A 24,589-nucleotide genomic window follows, 5' to 3' on the forward strand; every position below is an offset into this window, starting at 1 on the left:
TGGTGCATCTTTTTCACCCCGTAGACACATGCGAGTGCTTCCCTTTCAACCATCCCATATCCCTGTTCTGCCTGGCAGAGCAACCTGGAGGAATAAGCCACAAGTTAGAGTTGGCCCTCATCATTACTCTGCTGCAACACGCACCCAACCCCATAGGATGATGCATCACATATTAAAACCAGTTTCTTACAGGGGTTGCACAAGGTCAACAGCTTGTTAGAACAAAGCAGATTCCGCACCTGATTGAAAGCCCGTTCTTAACAGTTCCCCCAAAACCATTCACAACCCTTACGCAGGAGCACATGCAGCGGCTCCAACAATGTACTTAAGTTCAGCAGAAAGTTCCCGAAGCATTTCAATAGTCCCAGAAATGACCGCAACTCTGATGTGTTGCTGGGCCTGGGCGCACGATGGATCGCCTCCGTTTTGGATTCGGTAGGCCGGATCCCGTCTGCGGCAACCCTCCTACCCAAAAACTCGACCTCTGGGGCCAAAAACACACACTTGGACTTCTTTAGTCGCAAGCCTACCCGGTACAGTCAGCGTAGCACCTCCTCCAGGTTGTGGAGGTGTTCCTCCGTGTCTCGACCCGTGATTAGGATGTCATCTTGGAATACGATTGTTCCAGCGATGGATTTAAGCAAGCTTTCCATGTTCCTCTGGAATATAGCGGCCGCTGAACGAATGCCAAACGGACACCTGTTGTAAACGAATAGCCCCTTGTGCGTAGTGATGGTGGTCAGAAGCTTGGATTCTTCAGCCAGTTCCTGAGTCATGTAGGCTGAAGTGAGGTCCAACTTGGTGAACAGCTTGCCACCTGCCAGCATGGCAAAAAGGTCCTCCGCTCTCGGAAGCGGGTATTGGTCCTGTAGTGACACTCGGTTGATGGTGGCCTTGTAGTCGCCACAAATCCTGACCGAGCCATACGCTTTAAGGACAGGAACGATGGGGCTTGCCCAGTCACTGAATTCAACAGGTGAAATTATGCCCTCTCTTAGCAGCCTGTCCAACTCACACTCAATTCTCTCATGCATCACATACGGCACGGCTCTGGCTTTGTGGTGCACTGGTCTGGCGTCCGGGGTGATGCGTATCACTACTTTGGTGCCCTTAAAAGTCCCTACACCTGATTGAAAAAGTGGCTCGAATTTCTGTAGGACCTGTGAGCAAGAGCTTCACTCCACAGATGAAATGGCGTGCACATCCCCCCATTTCCAGTTCATCTCGGCGAACCAGCTCCTCCCCAAGAGCGCGGGACCATTCCCGGGACAATCCAGAGTGGCAGCTGGTTCTCCGATCCATTGTGTGTGACCACCAAGTTTGCACTGCCTAGTACTGGGATGATCTCTCTGGTGTACGTCCGTAACTGTGTGTCAATGGATTCCAGTTTGGGTCTGTTAGCTTTGAGTGGCCATAGTTTTTCAAATTGTTGGGCACTCATAAGTGACTGGCTGGCTCCTGTGTCCAGCTCCATGCGTACCGGGATACCATTTAATAGAACTTTCATCATCATATGTGGCGTTTTGGTATATGAGCTGTGGACGTCTGCCACATGAACCCACTGGACCTCAGCGTCCATAGCTTTGCCCCAAGTATCACCCTGCCTTGCAGACCCCTCGTCTGGTTCCTGTGCCTCGTAAACTAGCCTCGCTACGGGCTTTCTGCACATTCTGGCCAGATGTCCACTGAAGTTAGTTTCTGCAGATAAATTGCTGAAACCTACAGGTTCTTGCAGCATGTTTGCCCCAGCACCTCCAGCATGAGCTGAGATTGTTGTGAACAAAGGAACTGTTGACAGGCATTCCTCTCTGATTGTCTCTTTGATTACTCCTGAGCACCCTGTTGCTGAGTGTCAATAGTCCCATCCCGGGACGCATTGTCCCTTGTGATGGCGTGAATTGCCGATCCCCCTGCCATTGTCTCTGTTGCTGGCCCACCCTAGAGCCTGTTGCTGTCTGGGCGGTGTCGAATTGCCTATTCCTGCCTACGGGATTCTGAATCTCATTTACAATGTTAACTCCCTGGTCCATCGCCACGTTGGAACCAGGGCTGCGCACGTAAATTATCTTGGTCTCCTCTTCCCCTGCCATAAAGGTCTGAGCTATCAACGTTGCCCTTTCCAAAGTCAAGTCCTTGGTCTCAATAAGCTTCCTGAAAATCCCGGCATGACCAATGCCCTCAATGAAGAAACCCCTTAACATCTCCCCCCTGCAGGCATCTGTGAACTTAGAGGCTGGCCAAACGGCGAACGAAGTGAAGTCCGATATGCTTTGTCCCTCCCGACGCCGGTGTGTGTAGAATCGGTGCCGGGCCATGTGTATACTACTCGCCAGTTTGAGGTGCTCACCAATCAGAGTGCTGAGCTCTTCAAAAGACTTGTCCGCCGGCTTCTCGGGTGCGAGCAGGTCTTTCATCAGCGCATACGTCTTGGATCGACAACTGGTCAGTAGATGCGCCCTCCGCTTGTCAGCCACTGCCTCTCCCAGCCAGTCCTTCATTACAAAGCTCTGCTGGAGCCTCTGAACGAAATTGTCCCAGTCCTCACCAACACAGTACCGTTCCTCTGTGCTACTGGTGGCCATCCTTATGGGTCGTTGATTCCCATTTCTCGTCGCCAAATGTGGTGTCCTTACACCTTACTATAGAATCACATGAGGCATGTACTGCAGACAAAGTCACTACATGACCTGAGCCTTTATTCCCAGGACCAAGAAGTGCTGACCCTGCGTGGGATCTCCCTTTATATACCTGGATGATCAGGTGAGGAGTGTCTCCCACAAGTTCACCCCCTGTGGTCAAGATGTGCATTACTCAGGTGTATACAGTGTACAGTGTTGTTACATAAGGGTTACAGTTATGTGAAGGTTACAAACATGACACTCCACTGCATATATCCAGCTTCGTAGTGAGTGTTACCTTCAGTATTTCACCAGCGACTGTATTGAGGCCCTCAATAGCACAAGGGTGCCAAAACATATGGGGGTACATTTTCACCTAAAATCTGGCAAAGTGGATCGTCTGCCCTTCATAGAACCAGCCCTATTTTCATTTAATTGAAAGTTTAGCATGTCAGAGCTGTGCTCTCACCCCAACAACAGAAAAAATAGATGTGGCTGAAACTGGACACCTTCACCGAAGCTCCACGAATCTTTGACCAAGAGACAACTAGCCTTGGTCATCAGGTCAGCACCAACACAATAAAGATGCAATCACTAGTACACGATATCATCCAGTTACCTTCACAATAGATGACAATCCATCCCCGACAGTGGACTCAGTAACATAACTTGCCTACTTCGATAACATGATTTCCTCCAAAGGGGAATGTCTTCCTGACTGCCGTAGGAACCTTGCACTCTTGAGCACCGCAATGCGCTCTCTATCCATATATGAAGATTATCCATGAGAAGTTAATATGATGTCACAATTTCAAAGTACTGCTCTACAGCACATTACTAATATCCATATTTGAATACAGCTCATAAATGTGGGCACGCACCAAAGTAATGAATAGGTGAATCAATGGATTCTATTCTAGATCACTTCTCACACTACTAAAGGTTAAACCTCAGGACAAAATATTAAATGAGACTGTATGCAATCTGACTAATCAACCACCACTGTTCAGGTTGGTACAGACACCTCATGCACCACCTCGAGTCTGACGGCCCGAGATTCATCCCCAAACCACCACTAACATGGAAGAAGCCACGGGACAGACCCAGAACAAGATGGGATAGCAACATAAAAGTGCTCTTTAACAGCATGGCCTTTACTGTCGATGAGGGACAAGTGAGAGCCCTGAACCATAACAGCTGGAAGAAGCTGGTAGCAACAATGATCTAACATGGATAAGCTTCTAGATGATTATTTACCTGGGGTTTTCCAGTCAAAAAAGTCAAGTTGATTAGAAATAAAACTGAAGGTGAAGCTCAGAGTGAAGCTGTAAATGTACAGTCAACATAAAAGGGATATTTTACAGGGAAATTGTCTCCAGATGGTTTTGCCCCGTGGGATGTCAGAAATATCCTATATGTATACAGAGGTTGGAAAAAGAATGATTCATCTTGGTCAATAAATAATCTGACATTGTTAACTTCAAGTAGAGAGTTATAGTGAAGATGTCGGCATCAATGGGTCAGGTTGTTTACTGAGATTTCCATGTACGAACTATAAAAATCTTTATACAAGAAAGCCTTCAAATGCCAGTACAGAAAATTAAGTGGGATTAGCAGATAAAGGTATACTTTATACCTACTCAAACTTCAGTGGACAAAGTTCCTCCATATGCAGTTCCTTCGTTGATAAAGTAATTTCCATACAATCTGGGGAATATGGAGGAGTCAGAGGAGTTTCCACTTCCATGTATTTAAAAATGTCACAGCAAACTGAAAACATAATTAATGATAGCATGTCAATCAGACATTTCATTTAAATAGTATTATCATTTTTGTCAATAGAGTTGATAACTTTTCATCCCTTTTCCTCTCCTGAAAGTGAAGCTTCAAGCTGAGGTACGTACGGTCCTAGAATCAACAGAAGCATTTTGGTGCTTCATTCAATTGGCAATTCTTCATGTATGAGCCTGCACAATGAGCGGTGATAGCTCAATTTACTGTGGGGACCATCACTGCCAAGCTTGAAGCTGCCCTTACCAAACATCCCCATGCAAATACACTTCCACCCTGACTAATTCTTGCCCATCTCCAGCCGTCATGCTTGTGCAATCCAATACAACATTTATATAACATACCTACTACCTGTATAAAGCTAAATATCAGGGTCTGTTCATTACTATAACATTGTAATCTACCAAAATTCCTTGGATTCTGGGGCGGTCCCAGCAGATTGGAAAACCGCAAATGTAACGCTACTATTTAAAAAAGGAAGCAGACAAAAAGCAGGAAGCTATAGACCAGTTCACCTAACATCTATTGTTGAGAAAATGCTTGAGTCCATTATTAAGGAAGCAGTAGTGGGACATTTGGAAAAGCATAATTCAATCAAGCAGAGTCATCATGGTTTTATGAAAGGGAAATCATGTTTGACAAATTTGTTGGGAGTTCTTTGAGGATGTAACGAGCAGGGTGGATAAGGGGGAACCAGTGGATGTGGTGTATTTGAATTTCCAGAAGGCATTCGATAATGTACCACATAAAAGGTTACTGCACAAGATAAAAGTTCACGGTGTTGGGGGTGATATGTTAGCATGGATAGAGGATTGGCTAATGAACAGAAAAAAGAGTCAGGATAAACGGGTCATTTTCTGGTCGGCAAACAGTGACTAGTGGGGTGCCGCAGGGATCGGTGCTGGGTTCACAACTATTTACAATTTATATTTATGACTTGGATGAAGGGACCGAGCGTAATGTAGCCAAGTTTGCTGATGATACGAAGATGGGTGGGAAAGCAGATAGTGAGGAGGACACAAAAAAATTTGTAAAGGGATATAGACAGGCTAAGTGAGTGGGCAAAAATTTGGCAGAGTATAATGTGGGAAAATGTGAGGTTATCCACTTTGGCAGAAAAAATAGAAAAGCAAATTATAATTTAAATGGAGAAAAATTGCAAAGTGCTGCAATACAGAGGGATCTGGGGGTCCTTGTGCATGAAACACAGAGTTAGGCCCCAAATTGCCCCAGCCGCTTCGAGCGGCATGGTTAGATGTGGTGTGCTGACTTTGTGGAGGAAAAAAAGCACCAAAAATTTACCTTTCAATTTGGCCGCTCCCTCGTGGTCCAGATCCATCGGTGTGGCGCTGCAGTGCCTGGGGGGGCGGGGGGAGAGCTTCGGCCGCGCTTACTCAGCACGGCCAGCAGGGGGGCAGGGCTTGGGCCCAGCGTTTTGTGTAGTGCCGGCAGGGGAATGCATGACCGTTTGAGCGTGTGCACATGCGCAATGGGTGGTTCAGCTTGCGCGCATGCGCAGTGCAACAGGAAGCTTGGCAATCCACCAATTAAAGGGAGAGCGTCCTCAGAATCATTGGTAATGGAGCCTATATAAAGGTAAGGTTAAAATATTGATTTTTGTGTGGTTAAGGGAGTGGAAAGGAGTGCTGGATAGGTGTAAGAAAGATGTGAAGTGTGATTTTTGAACATTACCTGTGCTTGAGTCCAATAGACGAATGGCGCAAGAGTGTGCAAGACGAACCAAGAATTTCCTCCATGAGGAAGTGGAGAAATTAGTGACTGTAATTGAGGAGAAATGGCTGGAGCTGGATATCAGCAAGAGTGGTCCGTCAAAGGTCTCACCCAAGGTAATGAGAAAAAAATGGAACCTCGTTGCAGAAGAATACTCCGCTGAGGTTAACACCGCAAGATCTGGAAGCCAGTGCAAGAAGAAATGGCAGGATGTTGGTCAAGTAGTGAGTGCAAGTAATATCTTCACCTTTAAATGTGACCATCTGTATGTGTCCCACCCATCAGAAGCGCACCATGTCTGAAAATTAATATTTTCATCTTTGCAGAAGAAATTGCCCCACAACAAAAGGAAGAGAACTAGAACAGGAGTAGGTCCGCCAAATGGAGTTGCACCAGCAGAAAATGAATCAGCTCTCTGCAAGCTGGACCCACACCCGAGGGTGAGGGTGAGTCATTAAAATGCATTGTCGCCCTTCAAATCAACCTGCTGACTGGTCTGCTACGCGTGAGACTACTCATGCCACCCATCCTGCCCCCTCCTGTGATGCTAACCATTTGACTGTTCTGTTGTATTTTGTGGAAGAAGACGCTCCTCAAGATCCTGAAGATCCACCAGAGGATCCAGATGCGTGCGCTCCAGACCTAGGCGAGTGGGGGGAGGAGGGGTCCATGGAAATGTGTGCTCGGGAGAATGCTGACCGCGATAAGGATCAAGACATAGCACAGGTCATCACACTGCCAGAATCCTCCATGAGCTCCTTGGCAACATTCCATGGGTTCACACCTTCCGAGGTCACGGGTCCCAGTGGCGGTCGGGAAATGCATCTTGGAACACCCAGTCCCCCAAAGTCCCAGCCTGCGCCTCGCACTGGAGGGGTGCCACTTGGCAGACCCACGGCGAAGGGAAGGAGAAGCCGACCAGTCTCTCCTGAGATGCAGCCTTCAGCAGAGGTTAATCAGGTTGTTTCATTGGGTGAGGAGACCAATGCCCTCACAAGATCACTCGTGGCGGCTGTCAGTGGGGTGCGTGATGAGGTCGCGACACTGTCGGGTGAAATCTCTGCACTAAGACGGGAAGTGAGGGTGGGCATTTCAGAGGGTGTGCAGACGATGGCAGATGCCATGAGGGAGCTGGCTTCTGCAATAAGGGCACAAAGGCCGGAGACGCAAATGTCACTCCCACTTCAATCCACGCACCAGCCACCGGTCAGACCCAAGCCGGACCCCAACCCCACCCCCCCCACCACCATCACCGACCCTATGAGGAAGTGCACTTTCCCCGAGATGGGTTCAGCCTTTCTTTGCTGTTGTTGTTGTTGTCATTAAGTGCACTGTAAAATTTACAATAAAAGATATTTTGCATCAAAACTGAATCATGCTCCATCAGGACCACGCAACATTTAGAGTCAACTGTAAAAACTAAAAATCCCTCACCCCTACAGTCATGTGTGCCTGCCGCCCCTAGCCCTGGCAGGAGGGCTAGCCGGTGTGTTCTGTAGTCAGCAAGGTAGGACTGCTCTATTTTCAGTAGCTGATTTATCTTTCATTTATTTTTGATGATGTTGTGCAGCTGTTGTGCTGAAGATGTTGTAATGTTGTGCTGATGTTGTGAAGGTCTTTAATGCTTTAGAATCCTCTAACTCACCTTCCACTTCCCCCACCCCTATCTCTGGCTACCTGCGCTGATTTCTTAAATGTAAGTAAGGTTTTTCTGTGCCTACAAAAGTGGACACATACACTGGCCTAAGTTAGTTTGGAGTAACTTTCAGCTGGCCAAATTTGCTTCTATGGCCAGAAGAGGCATAAGTGGCTTGTCATGCCCCCTTTTGGAGAGAACAAACTAAACTAGAAAAAAAACTAACTAACTGACTTACATTGGAGCAAGTTAAATGGGGAAATTTGCGATTTTTAAGTTACTCCAAAAAAAGCTACTTACTCCAAAAAAAACAAGGCAACTCTTGGAGACATTTGGGTCCCATCTATGCAGGTACAGCAAGTAATCAGGAAGGCAAATGGAATGTTTGCCTTCATTGCAAGGGGGATAGAATATAAAAGCAGAGAAGTCCTGCTACAACTGTACAGGGTATTGGTGAGGCCACACCAGGAGTACTGCATACAGTTTTGGTCTCCGTATTTAAGGAAGGATATACTTGCATTGAAGGCTGTTCAGAGAAGGTTCACTAGGTTGATTACGGAGATGAGGGGGTTGACTTATGAAGATAGATTGAGTAGGTTAGGCTTATACACAGTGGAGTTCAGAAGAATGAAAGGTGATCTTATCGAAACATATAAGATAATGGGCCCAAGTTTCCGATGCTGCTGAAAACGGTGCACCTCTGTAATCTGCCTGGGGAAAAAAAGTGCGGCAAAATCTTACCGGATAATTCTCCGGTCGTCCTGGAGCGTGGCGTGACGCAGCGGAGTCTCCCTGGGGTGGAGTAATTCGATTGCAGCCAGCAGGGGGGCGAGGCTAGGGATCAGCGTTCTTCTGAGTGCCGGCAGTGTTGCGCATACGCTTAGGAGCATGCGCGCATGTGCAATGGCTCAGCAGGGCATTTTTCCCCCAGTCTGTCTTTGAATGGTGTGGGGACCGGGAAGGTGATCGGTGGGAGAGAAGCATGGGAAGGGATGGAGGAGCGTGGATTGGGGTCACTTGAAATGATTGGAGGGCTGGAGGAGAGAGCAGGGGTGCCTAAAGCAATTGGGGGGCTGGAGGAGCGAGGGTCCGGGGTTAAGAATGATTGGAGGGCCAGAGGAGAGAGCAGTTTGTCTTTGAATTATATCTACAAGAGCAGGCAGGCAGACCCAAGCTGCAAAATGGTGTCCTTGTACTGACCTATACTTTTAAGGCCAGGTGTTAGGCTTAACAGTGGAATGCAGAGACCCATTGGATATTGGTGAAACTGTACTGAACCGGTTAGCTATATTTTTACTTCAATGAAACTGGCTTCCTTAACTCAGATTATTCATGGATCCACATTTTTTGTGGGGGCGGGGGGCGGAGGGGTGGGTTCCAATGCCGAGCCTGGGGTGTGCATACTGCAGGGTGCAGGTGATAGAGGGAGACCCCTATATTTCCAGTGAGTTCCACTCCTGTAGGTGTCTATTAGTCAGAAACCTTGCTTCTCAGCGTGTTTGCATTGGGGGAAGTTGAGATATTTGTGTGCGGCTTCAATTTGTGGAAGTTTCTTTGTCAGACGATTTCCTGAAATGGAAGTTGGATAAATTGCATTTGCGATAACTATTTCTTCAAACCTGGCATTGAAACTGTTATGTATTGTCCATGTACATTAAATGTATAGTTACAATGGTGCACCACAAGGGGCACTGTGGTGGGAGACAGAGTATAAAAGGCTGACCACCACACCTGAAGGGCACTCTGGAGTTACACAATAAAGGACCAAGGTCACAGCAGTTACTACAACACCAGACTGTGTGGAGTCAGTGATTTGAGTGCTACATACATTACAAATTGGCGACAAGGACACGGACGAGCTCTTCACGCAACCATGGTTACTTTGGATTCACGCTAAAGGATTTCACAGAGGGTAATGACTGGGATGCCTTTACAGAAAGGCTCGAGTACTATTTTATAGCAAACGACCTGACAGGGAACACGAACGCACTGATAGAGAAGTGTAAGGCAATATTGCTGTCCAGTTGTGGCGATGAGGTTTACCGTCTCGTCAGGGATTTGCTGACACCCGCGAACGCCAAGGACAAGTCATATGAGCAGCTGATTGAACTCATTCGTAACCAACTGAAACCGAAGGAGAGCATCCTCCCGGCCAGGCACAAATTCTACCATCACTGCAGACCTGAGGGCCAGGATGTCACAAAATATGCTGCAGACAGCAGGAGACTTGCGGCGCTGTGCGATTTTGGCACACACCTTAACGAGGCATTGCGAGACGTCTTTGTTATGGGGATTGGCCATGAGGGTCTCCTTCACAAGCTATCTACTGAACCTACAATCAGCCTGCAGCAAGCCATCAACATCAGCCGAGCATTTATGACCTCGACTTGCAGCACCAAGCAATTGATCCACACAGTCTCGAACCCGGCAGGTACTATTCACAGGATAGCGCCTGTCACGGACAAAACTGTAGAACGTGGCTCTGCCCAGGGCAGAGAGCACGGACCTCAGGGTCCTGGAACTCAGAGTCCGCCGAGGGGGGCTAATCGAGTAGCACCATGCTGGCGCTGTGGAGGAAGCCATGGGGCTCACCGGTGCAGGTTTGCGGAGTATACGTGCAATACCTGCCACACGAAAGGCCACCTTCAGCGTATGTGCAAAAGAGACATGACTCACCGTGTGGCTGAGGAGATGGTAGATGATCTGCTATCCAGTGAGGAGCATTGCGGTTTGGCTCGACAGGCATCCCAGCCCCAGGTAGAAGAAGATGAGGCGTTTGGACTGTATACGTGTACCGACGATTCAGCCCAGTGATTATGGAAGTCAAGATTAACGGAGTCCCAGTGAGTATGGAAGTGGACACGGGGTCGGGTCAGTTGCTGATGAGTCAGGAAACTTTTGATAAACTGTGGATCAACCCAGCTGCACGACCCAAGCTGGTCCCGGTCACGGCAAAGCTGCGCACCTACACCAAGGAACTGACACCTGTTCTTGGCAGAGTGGATGTGCAGGTATCTCACGGTGGCGAGACGCACGGTTTACCTTTGTGGATCATTGCAGGTGATGGGCCGACGCTACTCAGCAGGAGATGGATGGGGAAGGTCCGTGGGAGCTGGGAAGACTTCATTCCTCCACAGACCGCTGTCCCCCATGTTTACAGGCAGAGCAGGCCTTCACCTTCGGATCGGATGGCAGCGAAGGAAGCGTGTGTGGGGTTGGGCAGAGTAGCGGTGGCCATCGACTCTCCCCTGCAAAGTCTGAGAGTGAGAAAGAGGTGCTGGAACCAGCAGCAGAGCCGACCGAGCTGGAGAAGAGAGAGGGAGAGCAGGCAGCAGCTCGGTGGATTTCTGGTAGCGGCGGATCTCCCTCAGAGCCACGGTGCTGGGTGTGTAGCGATGAGGCTTCTTCACTCCGCCCGTGGCCGGAGCACTCCTCTGGGCCGCTTTGGTCGGTAGCTGTTTGCGGGGAGAGAGAGAGCGGGAGAGCAGGCAGCAGCACAGCGAGTTCAAGATGGAGGCGAGCCTCGTGGCAGGAGAGTTCTGCAGAGAGAGGCAGGCAGGCACCAGCAGAGCACCTAAAATGGCGGCGCCCAGTAGAAACCTCGTGGAAAAATCAAAATGGCATCTTAAAAGGGAAATTTACCCGGGAGTCTTAAAGGGGCCTGACGCTGTTGGCGGTCCCCACAGAGACTTTTGTAAGGGCAAGAGTGAGTCAAAATGATTACTGTGATTTGTATGATGACGTGATTTATGACAAGAGTTAATATTTTGATGCTAAAATGATTACTGTGATTAAAATGATTGATATGATTGGTGAAAATAGTTAATATTACAATGCACAGTTAAAAGGGTTAATGGATCTGTGACTAACATGACTAATGGATTAATGCGATTTCTGATTTTATGTGATTTATGCAATTGTTCAGCGGTTGCAGACAAGCCGCAAAAGGCAACTATTTTATGAGAACAGAGGCAACGCACCAGTTGCCATACCCTGTCTCAGCACAGCCCATTACCTCGGGCAAAAAGGGGCAGTATGCCGCCACCACACCTCACCCAGTGGAGTTGAGATTTAATAACTGTTCAGTGTACCTGCAACCTTTTGATATAACTCTTCAATGCATACAAATGTACTGTCCATGTGTACCTGCTTTCTAATGGAGATTATGTTTGTGTACTTGTATCACCCATGTAAAGACTGCAAATTCCATATTCTTGCACCGGATCGCAAGCATAATCTCTACATGGGGGGGGGGGGGGGAGAGGGAAGTGGATGGTCATGGACTCACACTCACAAATCAACCAGGGCAAACAAGGCCGAGGTTACCGTCAATTTGCTTTTGGAACTGGGGGTCGGGGGGCGGGGTTAAGTGAGATGTTATGTATTGTCCATGTACATTAAATGTATAGTTACAATGGTGCACCACAAGGGGCACTGTGGTGGGAGACCCAAAAGTACCTGCGAGACAGAGTATAAAAGGCTGCCCACCATACCTGAGGGGCACTCTGGAGTTACACAATAAAGGACCAAGGTCACAGCATTTACTACAACACCAAACTGTGTGGAGTCAGTGATTTGAGTGATACCTACATCACAGAAATATTTAAGACTGCAGAATATTTGGGTCATATCAGGAGTAATCTAGTTTGAACCCAGATACATTTTTGGCAGATGCTGCAGTGTGAAAATTGAACCTGATGGTTCAGTTATTTCCTACTCCCAAAGGTTTCCTTCATATATACTCATACGAAAAATCATTCTTTATTATGCAGAATACCGTGACTGCAACAAGATAATGCAGACTATGTAGATTTTTCATTGCTCATCAAAGGAAATGCCATTCAGATTGAAGGTTTTCAGAAGTGCATATTACAGTAATCATTTGTTCAGCCTCCATACAGCCTCTTCCCCCCCCCTCCTGTTCAGCCACTCTCCCCTCCACCCCCTCCCTCCTCCTCCCCATCCCCTCTCCCCCGCCCACCCGTCACTGTCAGAAACAGAGACAAAGAGAGAGACACTGACAGAGACATGAAGAGAGGCTGACAGAAACACCTTCCCTTCACATAAAGGTAGGACTTCTATTTTTTATTTGTTATTGATTGGTTGCTTATTACTTTGGTCTTGGTGCTTTAGATGCAGGGTTCCTTCTATTTTTTTATTAATTAATTGCTTATTACTTTTTGTGCTTCGTTTAATGCTTGGTGCTTTAAATGTACTGCTTTTCTTAGTGCTTTAAATGTACTTTGCTTCTTTAATGTTGTTGTGAAGGTGTTTAGTGCTTTGGAAAATCCTCTAACTTCCCTCCTCCCCCCCCCGTTGTGATGTTGATGTGTCCTTTGTGTTTAATGCTTCCCACCCCGCTGTCTCTAGCTGTGCCTGCACTAAACTTAACTCTAGGTAAGGTATTTCAGAACTTACAAAAGTGGACACTTACTCTATTCTAAGTTAGTTTGGAGTAAGTTTTTGCTGCCAAAACTTGAAAAACAGGCCTAAGTGGCTGGACACATCCTCTTTTGAAAAAAAAAACTCACTAGAACTGGAGCAAACTAAGTGCCGAGAATTGTGATTTCTAAGATACTCCAAACTAAACTAGTTGCTCCAAGAAAATTGGAGCAACTCCACCAGAAACTTGGGCCCACTGGGGGCTCGACAAGGTGGATGCAGAGAGGATATTTCCACTCATTGGGGAAACTAAAACTAGAGGACATAGCCTCAGAATAAGGTGCCGCCCATTTAAAACTGAGATGAGGAGGAATTTCTTCTCAGAATGTTGTAAATCTATGGAATTCTCTGCCTCAGAGAACTGTGGAGCCTGGATTATTGAATATATTTAAGGTGGAGATAGACAGATTTTTGAGTGATACTCAAGGGTTATGGGGAGCAGACAGGGAAATGGAGCTGAGTCCATGATCAGATCAGCCATGATCTTATTAAATGGCGAAGCAGGCACGAGGGGCCAGGTGGTGTACTCCTGCTCCTATTTCTTATGTTCTTATGGGCTCAATTTTGGCCCACCCCATTTTTCAGTGTACTTACCGGAGATGCGGTGAAAAAATTCCTCCCCACTTTGGCCGCTGTCCGGCCTCCTCCCTGTGGTCACACAGCGTGGCCAGTCGAGTCGGTGGTGGAGCCAGCATCCTGCGCCGTAAACAGTGCCGGGACGTCTGCACATGCGCAGTGGAGTCCGGTGCCGATGTCCGTGCATGTGCAGTAGCGCTGAAAGTTGGCAATCGGCCATTTTTAAAGAGATACGTAGCTGCTTGTGTTTTGGTGCCAGAAGGAGTGCTGTGGAACTAAATTAACTGCTGAATTCAAGAAGCAGTACTCTGTTTGTTAATATCAGTGCTGCATGCCTTCAAAAATGCCAGAAGGAGTGTTATATTTCTGTAAACCATTGCTGCATGCAAAATAAGGACTGTGTGTTTGGAAAAATCACTGTGTGTCTAAGAGCATTGGAAAAGTGCTGTGTCTCAGAGCAGCTGCAGCAATACAGCAATGAAACAACGTGCACCAAGAACGAAGAATTTCTTGCATGAAGAAGTGGAGATACTAGTTAATGTCATTGAGAACAGATGGCAGGAGCTGGATACCAGCAGAGGTTGCACAAAAGTGCCACCCAAAGAAATGAAGAAACGCTGGAATCAAGTTGCAGAAGATTTCTGCGCATTGGTGAACACCAAGAGATCTGGAAGCCAGTGTAAAAAGAAATGGCAAGACCTTGGTCAAGTCGTTAGTGTGAGTAATATTTTCATTTATTCAATGCAATTGCAATTGTAAATGTGACCAGCTGTATGTGTCCCACCCAGCAGAAAGACACCCTTCCTAAAAAGTTGCATTTTCATCTTTGCAGAAGAAATTGTCCCACAACAAAAGGGAAAGAAATCGAACAGGAGGAGGCCCGCCAAATCTGCATGTACTGACACCCTTGGAAGAGAGGGTTGCTGCATTGATGGGTCCTGCTTGGGGAAAAAAAAATCAGTATTGCACAAGCTGGACCCACACGCGAGGGAGAGGGCCAAGTCCTGAGAATTCATTGTGGCCCTTCAAATCAACCTGCTGCCTGGCCTGCTATGTGTGAGCCTACTTATGCCACCCATCCTGTCCCCTCCTCTGCTGCTAACCATTGATGCCAATCGTGAAGATGCAGAAGAAGATTCAGACGTGGACGAGCCTGAGCACAAGAACATCTTCCAAGCCAACCCTCCAGACCAGCATGGGGGGGGAGGGGGAGGGGGAGAGGATGGAGATTGATGAAGGGGACACTGTTGTACCCGATCTTGGGGAGGTCACGTTATTGGAGTTGGCGTTGGGAGCCCCTTCCGTGACTAGTGGTTTGAGTTCTGGTGCGACATTCCATGGTTTCCCACCGTCAGAAGTTGCGGGTCCCAGTGGTGGTGGGACGCAGCATGGAATACCCAGGGCCCCACCATCTGAGCCTGCGCCTCCCACTGGGGTGCCGCAAGGCAGACCCAGGGTGAGGGGAAGGAGAAATCGACCTCGCTCTCCTGAGATGCAGGATGCCACAGATGTGGTTCAGATCATGGCATTGCGTGGGGAGAGCACCGACCTTACTCGATCACTCGCGGACACCATCAGTGGGGTGAGTGATGAGGTAACGGGACTGTCGGGAGAAGTAACAGTAATGGCACGGGAAATGGGAACGATGTCCGGGAACATCAGTGAGGAAATAGTGTCCATGAGGGAGGGAATGTCAGAGGTAGTGGAAAGGACAGTGGCCATGAGGGAGGGAATGTCAGAGGTAGTGGAAAGGACAGTGGCCATGAGGGAGGGAATGTTGAAGGTAGTGGAAAGGACGACACTGGCAATGACACAGGCCATGAGGGAGGGCATGTGTGAGTTAGCTGCTGCAATAAGGGAACACATACAGACCATGTGCCATTGACAGAATCAACTGCTACTCCCACTGCAATCCCCACACCAGCCTCTGAAGAGATCCAAGCCGTGCCTTCCACATTAACACCTGACCCCCACCCCCCCCCCCCAACCACCACCCATGAAGAAGTGCACATTCACCGAGATGTTAGAAGGACTAAGCTTGGTACCAAGCCCGAAAACACTGTGCCACCGCCTGCGGGCAGGGGTGGTGGCGAGTCCAAGACCAAATGCAGCGGGCGGTGTTAGACTAAGGGATGAGAGATGGGTGCAGCCTTTCATTGCTGCTGTTGTTGTTGTTGATGTTACTGTTGTAATTGTTTTCAAATTGAAAGTTTTTGTAAGTTATGTAAATTTACAACTTTATAAGTGATCTTAAAGTTTAAGTGATCTTAGAGTGTAAATGTTCTCACATTTTGTAAGTTATGTAAATTTACAATTTTATAAGTGATCTTAAAGTTTTTAAGTGATATTAGAGTGTAAGTGTTTTCAAATTGAAAGTTTTTTGTAAGTTATGTAACTTTACAAGTTTGTGAGTGATCTTAAAGTTTTTAAGTGATCTTAAAGTCACATTAAAGTAAAGTTTGATACAAGAATAAATTTATGACACGAAAGTTAAGTACATTGTTAACTTTTGAATAAAATATATTGTACATTAAAACTGAATCATGTTCCATTAACACAACACAACATTTAGGAACAGCTCCAAACAGTAAACATGTCCATGCGGAATAGTTGTCGCTGAGCCCTCAGGCATCAGTAAAGCATTCACCGATGAGCTGCTGGCGCAAGGCTCGAGTAATCATTAAAGGAGCACGATGGCCCTCCTCTGACATTGTGCTCCAGTCTCAGGCACTTGCATGGTTTCCTCATCCTCGTCATCATCCTCCTCCTCCTGCTCGCCACCTGTATCTTCCAAATTATTATCATCAGCCATTCTCACCGCAGGTGGGTCGTCTTCTTCCACTACCAGCTGCTGCTGCCTCATGATGGCTAAGTTATGCAGCATGCAGCACACAACAGTGAACTGACCGACAATCTCAGGGGAGTATTGCAATTAGCCTCCGGAATGGTCCAGGCATCGGAAACGCTGTTTCAAGATGCCAATGGTCCTCTCTATGATGCTGCACGTCATAATGTGCGACATGTTGTATTGATGGTCAGCTTCCATCTGGGTTACGCGTAGAGGCGTCATGAGCCAGGTGGCGAGGCTGTACCCTTTGTCTCCCATTAGTCAGCTCTGCCCTTCTGGCTGCTGCTCAAACATGTCAGATATAACACCTTCACGTAGGATGAACGCATCATGGGTGCTGCCAGTGTATGTTGCATTGACTGACATGATGCGATGCATGTTATCACACACGAGCTGCACATTCACTGAGTGGAAGCCTTTTCTATTCCTGAACAGCTAGGCATCCTTCAAAGGTGCTCGCAAGGCGATGTGGGTACAATCAATGCAGCCCTACCTTTGGGAAGCCAGCAATCCTTGAGAACCCCACAGCCTGTCATGGATTGCTTGGGCGGTCATTGGGACCTTGATGAAGTCATTCCTCCACGCAGTGCAGCCATGATCTGGCAAATGGAGACATGTATTGCATGTTGAGAGATGGCGCACACATCTCCAGTTGTAGCTTGAAATGATCCCGAGGCATAGAATGAAAGTGCAGCTGTAACCGTCACTTCAACTGACAAAGCAGTCCTCCTGCTGCTTCTCGGCTGCAGGTCTGGTCTCAACAACTCACAGATCTCACGGACAACTTCTCTGCGGAAACACAGCCTTCTGACACAGTCTGCATCATTCAGGTCCAGGTACGAACGCCTGACTCAAATTTGCCGAGGTGGGTAAGGCCTCCTGCCCAGCAGCCTATGGGTTCTGATGTTCCTGATGTCATGAGCTCTAATCAATTGTCTCCTACGTAGCACAATGATGCAGAACACACACAAAAGGTATGGCATTGATAGTATTGCCCCCATAGTTAAAGTTAAACTTTCAAAGAAGGTCAAAACGGTAGGAAAGCAGGCAGCACAGGTTCGTAGTTCTCTCCCCCCAAGGTATGTATTTGGATCACACCAAAAGGTCTTTTGTTCTCTCCTCTCCCCCTCTTGAGTCTTGTGACCTCTCTCCCTCCTCCTCCTCCCCCTCCCCTTGAGTCTTGTGACCTCTCTCTCCGCCTCCCCCCCCTTTGAGTCTTGTGGCCTCTCTCCCTCTTTCAATCACCCCCCCTGCCAGCCTCTCCATTTGCTTGCTGCAGCCGTTCTGTGTGCTCCGATGTCGGCAGTTCAATCGCTCCCGCCCCTAGCCCAGGCCGAGTGGCCTCCCGGTGCCTTATCATCCCGCCCCTAGCCCAGGCCGAGTGGCCTCCCGGTGCCTTATCATCCCGCCCCTAGCCCAGGCCGAGTGGCCTCCCGGTGCCTTATCATCCCGCCCCTAGCCCAGGCCGAGTGGCCTCCCGGTGCCTTGTCATCCCGCCCCTAGTCCAGGCCGAGTGGCCTCCCGGTGCCTTATCATCCCACCCCTAGCCCAGGCTGAGTGGCCTCCCGGTGCCTTATCATCCCGCCCCTAGCCCAGGCCGAGTGGCCTCCCGGTGCCTTGTCATCCCACCCTAGCCCAGGCTGAGTGGCCTCCCGGTGCCTTGTCATCCCACCCTAGCCCAGGCCGAGTGGCCTCCCGGTGCCTTGTCATCCTGCCCTAGCCCAGGCCGACTGGCTTCCCGCCCCTAGCCCAGGCTGAGTATCCTCCTGCACCGGCCGGCCCGCTGCCTTTCCGGGCTGAGTTTTACGATGAAGATACGACTTACTTCTATTTTTTATTTGTTATCGAATGCTTATTACTTTTTGTTTCCAAGGTTTTAGTGCTTTGTAAGTGTTGGTGCTTTAGATGCAGGTCCTCTCCGTTTCCTTTCCCGCCCCTATCCCAGGCCAAATGGCCTCCGATGTACCTGCCTGTGCTGATTTCTTAACTCTCCGCAAGGGTTTTCTGAAGTGGCCACATACGCTGGCCTAAATAGATTTGGAGTAACTATTAGCTGGCCAAAGTCGCCTAAATGGGCAGAACTGGCATAGGTGGCTGGTAATACCCACTTTTGAGAAAAAAAAACAAAACTAAAAAAATCGTAACTAACTCACTTACACTGGTGCAAACTGAATGTGCTAAATGGGGATTTTTAAGTTACGCCAGAAAAATCAAGTTATTCCAAAAAAAACGGAGCAACTCCTGGCCAAAATTGAGCCCATTGTTCTTAATCCTAAACTACTGCAAGATAACTGGCTATTCTAAAACACACTACAGATATTGTGTAAAATAAAAGATTAATCTCTCAAGTTCCACAAAACTGAAACTCAAAATACCTATACATTCTGGTCTTAGAAGGTCAATAGAAATGCAGCTTGTTCAGCTAGTTATGAATGAGACCTGTCAAGGTTAGGGTCTAAGCAATTGGGCACTTGCAATAAAAAGGCTAAAGATCAAGAAAGCCTTGTAACAGTTGGGATCACTGTCCCAATAGTGAACTAAGCAAAGATGTGCCTCACCTGGCAACAAAAGGACTAATGAACATAACAGCCTTGAAGGCAATCAGGGTCCTAACATCCTGGTCATCAACTAAGCATTCACAAAAACAAATGTATCACCCAGGTTCTGCCAATTGACATCTGCCAATCAGTTTCTGACAAGCGCTTGTCTAATTGAATGACACCTTGGAAGGGAGCCATGTGACAGTTAATCCTCTTGATTCGGCTACTAATGTTTGGTGCCATTAGTGAGCACATTGAATACAAACTTAACCTTATTAAACTGTATTGCAATCTTGGGGATTTAATCCAGTTCTGCAATGCTGTCTGAACAAAATTCCAGCTAAGATTGAAAGACTGTGATGCACTTAAGAACTAAGGGGTGGAAATTTGGTGCCACCCGCAGAGGCGGTGACACCGCCTGGTCGCTAACTTTAGCGCCGGGTGGTATCTACCGCCTCAAAGTACGAAATTCAGTTGTTTTCCCCAAAGAGGAGAGTGGAGAGCTAAGAGAATCGTTCCACGCTCCACCTCGGGCGCCAACGAAGTGGTAGCGCAGGAAGCCTACTCAATCTTTTGCCGCTAGGATGCCGGCACCCTGGCGCCTGAAGGTGAGAAAAAAAATGTTACTGAAAATTTCAATGACCTACACCCACACTTCCCCACTGCTACCATAAATAAATAGATGCTAAATAAATTAAATTTCACAACTTACCTGGCTCTCCGAACGATACTGCCCGGGATCACTTATGTTCCGACTGCTTTCCCCGCCGGGAACAGCGCCTGCCAGTAAAGCAGGCGATCCAATTCAATTTTGCTGTCGCCGCAGCACCAAAGGGGCGTTGCACACTCGATGATGTCACCACGTGAGTAGCGCAGTGCTACCTTAGCACCATCCCCATCGCTCCATTGAAGTTTTCAGGAGGCGAGGACAGCGCGTCGCAGCGTCGGTAGGTGCTTAGCAGCCCGTTACCGCTAACGGGTGCCGCAAACCACCGAATTTCGCCCCCAAGTACTTGCAATTCTCCATCTTTAACCTTACGATGGCATTAGATATTGTATTTCGATTGTGATTGGCTTGGACTTGTCTAATGGTTAATACAATTTGGACTGGGCGTGTAAGATGGTTCACTGGCTCTTGATTCGGCTACTGTTGCAAGGCTTTCCTGATCGTTAGCCTTTTTATTGCAAGGCATCTTAAAAACTTAGACATGAATGGTAAATTTGTAACCCAATACGCTGATGTGAAAGTGTATGGAAGGGGCAGAGATGAATTAATACCCCTTAATTAATATTCCTTTTTCTTTTATAAAACAGATTTACTGTCTGTTAATCTTACTAAAATACTGGAAACACAATTTGAGCAATTTCTACAGCAACACAACAGGATATAAGTCAGTCTTGGGTGGTAGCACAGAACAGTCAATTACGCTCAACGGACGATAGTGCAAACAACTAGCGCAAACAGTCCTGCCTGAATTTTTCGATTGATTTTGAAATCGGGTGGAGTGCAAAAAAGGGCGGCTGATTCACTTCCACCCGCTTTGTGCAACTGCCCAAGACAAATTTCTATCCCGACTTCTTTTGATCTCTATCTATTTCAATGCTAAAGCAATACATTACCTTACCTGACCTGTTTTTCAGAGCAGCCAAGTGCTGTGCTGACTATTTTATGGATTTATCCAATCTCCATAACCAGGAATTTCCTTGGAGCTGCTCTCACTTCAGTAGTGTAACTTTGGCGGAAGGGCAGCAGAAAGCTTGGCGGCTCCGGGGGAGCGGCTCGTAGGAAATGCTTGATCTGTATCTCTTTTTTGATCATTTCATTTAACACGCCCTAATTTGGGTCATTGTTCTTATACTTAATATTTTACATTAATCCACACTGAACTATGTCTGCCACCTACAGGTTATCTGGTCCTCAAAGCTCAGGCAACTGTCTTTTCGAGCTAATATTTCTTACATGCTGCTTTGTCTTATTTGAATTCTGCAGGACAGGAGGTTTGGAAAAGCTGTTCTTTATGATGCTGCCTCATTTTTGGATCAATCCTAAATCAGAACACCAGGGGCTAGAAATTCGGCAGGTTTGCGCCTGTTTATCGCCATGGCGAAGCTGAAAGGTAATTTTTTTGCCGCTAAAGGAGTCACACAAAACTTAGTGCCTGGGCAGAAAATTCAGCAGCGGTTTTATGATGGCGCTAAAAATGAACACCCACCTGTTTTTTTAGCCGTTTTATAACGTCAATCGTCGTGGGCGGAAAATTTGCCGATATCGCCATTTTTACCGCCCGCCCAAAAACACGCCCGAAAAAATCAAGTCTTACCAGGTCGGATCCAGGGAGCACTCGGCGCTAATGGCGCCATCTTGAAAACCGGAGCAGATCATTGCATAAAAGGATTTGGGGGGAAGGCTGCATTTTACTCAGTGAGCTTTATGTGCGTTCATAGTTCGTTTTTAAGGATATTTAAGGACATTTAAAGGAATGGGGGCTCTGCCATTATTCCTGGCTGCTTTTTCTACGCAGCATCAAGCTGGAAGGAGGCTTATTCAAGAGCATTTTGAGCGTAATCGAAGAACTCACAGACGTATGGGGAGGAGGCCTTTGTCATGTATGTACATGCTGTTTGTAGCCACCAAATGGTGTCATTGTTGGAGGCCACTGAGCAGCACGCATATGGTGCTGCTCTGGTATAAAAGCCCAGCAATTTTGTGAGTCAGGTACTTTGGGCCTGAATAAAGCAGAAACAAGGTTGTACCTTGCTTAGTTAAACAGTACTCAGTTTGAACGTTTATTGTATACATAACATTTGGCGCTGAGAACACAAGAACCTTTGTTTGCAAAATGAACACGATTGGATTTCAGAGCAATTCGTGGAGGGAGAAGATTGGGCAGACTTTGTGAGCCGTTTGAACCAGTACTTCGTGGCCAACAAAATGAAGGGGGTCGACGATGCAGATCGGTGCCGGGCTGTGTTCCTCACTGTGTGCGGTTCAAAGATCTACGGTCTGATAAAGAATCTACTCATACCTAGTGATCCAACACAGAAAACGTGTGAGGAATTGTGTACATTGGTGCGATAGCACCTCCAGCCAGACAACGGCATCATCATCTCGAGATACAGGTTTTATACACACGTTCGATCGAAGAGCCAGAGCGCAGCGGAATTCGTTGCCGACCTGAGACGTCTAGCGGGACCGTGCAAGTTCGGGACGGTGTTGGCAGACATGCTGCGGGACTTCTTTGTTAGCGGTATCAACTACGAGCTGATCCTGCGCAAACTTCTGCCGGTGGAGAAGTTGTATTTAAAAAGGACCATCCAGATCGCTCAATCATGTATGACGACGGACAGGAGTTTAAAGCAAATATTGGTGAAGAACCGAACCTCGGCAAGTACTGTAAATGCGATTGATTCAGCGTTCGGCAGAGCGGCACATGGCAGGGCCTATCCGGTTGCATTCGCGAAAACTGTAGCTGCCCAAAGTCCGCCAGCGGGAATGTATCTGACTTCTCGGTGTTGGCATTGTGGGGCAATCATCGGCACCAGCAATGCCGATTTAAGCAATATAGTTGCAAAGGCTGTCTGAGAGTGGGGCATCTCCAGTGCAAGTGTCCGCAGATGAGCAAGCGAGCTGTGACACACCACGTGGAGGATGCGAGTCAGACTAGTGTGGATCCGGATACGCAATCCGAGATGCCAGAGGAGGAAGTGTATGGACTGTACTCTTTCATAACCAAGAGTAAACCAATTTTGATTAATATGAAGTTTAACGGGATACCAGTATCGATGGAACTGGACACAGGGTCTAGTCAATCGATCATGAAGGAGCGGGCATTTAATTAACTAAGACTGTGAGGCCGAGGCTGAGCCCTGTTAACGCCAAGCTGCGCACGTACACCAAAGAACTGATAAAGATGATTGGCAGTGCACAAATTGTGTCATTTAACGGTGCGGTTCACGAGTTACCGCTGTGGATTGTTCGGCAGCAGCTGGTTGGAGAAAATTAGATGCGACTGGAATGACATCAAGGCATTGTTGTCGGAGGAAGATACATGTGCCCAAGTATTGAGCAAGTTTCCCTCGCTGTTCGTACTGGGTATCGGCAACTTCATGGGAGCCAAGATGCAGATCCACGTGGACTCAGATGCAAGACCCGTCCATCATAAAGCTCGGGCAGTGTCGTATAAGATGAGGGAGAAGGTCGAAATTGAACTGGACAGGCTCCAGCGTGAAGGGATCATATCACCAGTCGAATTTAATGAATGGGCCAGCCTCATTGTTCCTGTGCTGAAAAGTGATGACACAGTCAGAATCTGTGGAGACTACAAGGCTACGATCAACAGGGTTTCGAAACCAGATCAGTACCCACTACAGAAGACTGATGACTTGTTTACGATGCTAGTCGGAGGGAAGTCGTTCACAAAACTGGACTTGACGTCAGCCTATATGACGCAGGAGTTGTTCGAGACGTCGAAGAGACTTACGTGTATTAACACGCACAAAGGACTGTTTATTTACCACAGGTGCCCATTTGGAATTTGCTCGGCTGCAGCAATATTCCAGAGGAATATGAAAAGTCTACTGAAGTCTGCTCCCAGAACCGTTTGTTCCTGGGTCTACTCAATTACTTTGGTAACTTCCTACCTAAATGGAGCACCTTACTTGAACCACTGCACATGCTATTTAGAAAAGGCAACAACTGGGTGTGGGGCGCATTGCAAACATAGAAAATAGGTGCAGGAGTAGGCCATTCGGCCCTTCAAGCCTGCACCACCATGCAACAAGATCATGGCTGATCATCCACCTCAGTGCCCCTTTCCTGCTTTCTCTCCATACCCCTTGATCCCTTTAACCGTAAGGGCCAGATCTAACTCCCTCTTGAATATATCCAATGAACCGGCATCAACAACTCTCTGCGGTAGGGAATTCCACAGGTTAACAACTCTGAGTGAAGAAGTTTCTCCTTATCTCAGTCCTAAATGGCTTACCCCTTATCCTTATACTGTGTCCCCTGGTTCTGGACTTGCCCAACATCAGGAACATTCTTCCTGCATCTAACCTGTCCAGTCCCGTCAGAATTTTATGATTCTATGAGATCCCCTCTCATCCTTCTAAACTCCAGTGAATAAAGGCCCAGTCGATCCAGTCTCTCCTCATATATCAGTCCAGCCATCCCCGGAATCAGTCTGGTGAACCTTCGCTGTACTCCCTCAATAGCAAGAACATACTTCCTCAGATTAAGAGACCAAAACTGAACACAATATTCCAGGTAAGGCCTCACCAAGGCCCTGTACAACTGCAGTAAGACCTCCCTGCTCCTATATTCAAATCCCCTAGCTATGAAGGCCAACATACCATTTGCCTTCCTCACCGCCTGCTGTACCTGCATGCCAACTTTCAGTGACTGATG

The 24,589-nt window shown here is 47.6% G+C and overlaps 1 protein-coding gene across 9 annotated transcripts in view; it reads right to left on the reverse strand.

Annotated features, from left to right (window-relative positions):
- Nucleotides 1-24,589, reverse strand: part of LOC139269036 (protein shortage in chiasmata 1 ortholog) — a 259,103-nt gene that overhangs the window by 123,083 nt on the left and 111,431 nt on the right. For 8 of the 9 annotated variants that reach the window (XM_070888055.1, XM_070888020.1, XM_070888030.1 and 5 more), the window contains one exon: nt 4,259-4,388. In XM_070888055.1, the coding sequence (XP_070744156.1) occupies nt 4,259-4,388 (130 nt within the window). Of the gene's footprint in view, nt 1-4,258; nt 4,389-10,452; nt 11,027-24,589 lie in introns of those variants that run through there. The other variant, XM_070888074.1, reaches the window with a different exon arrangement.

The sequence above is a fragment of the Pristiophorus japonicus genome, chromosome 1 (assembly GCF_044704955.1).
Source record: "Pristiophorus japonicus isolate sPriJap1 chromosome 1, sPriJap1.hap1, whole genome shotgun sequence".
NCBI classification, from domain to species: Eukaryota; Metazoa; Chordata; class Chondrichthyes; family Pristiophoridae; genus Pristiophorus; species Pristiophorus japonicus.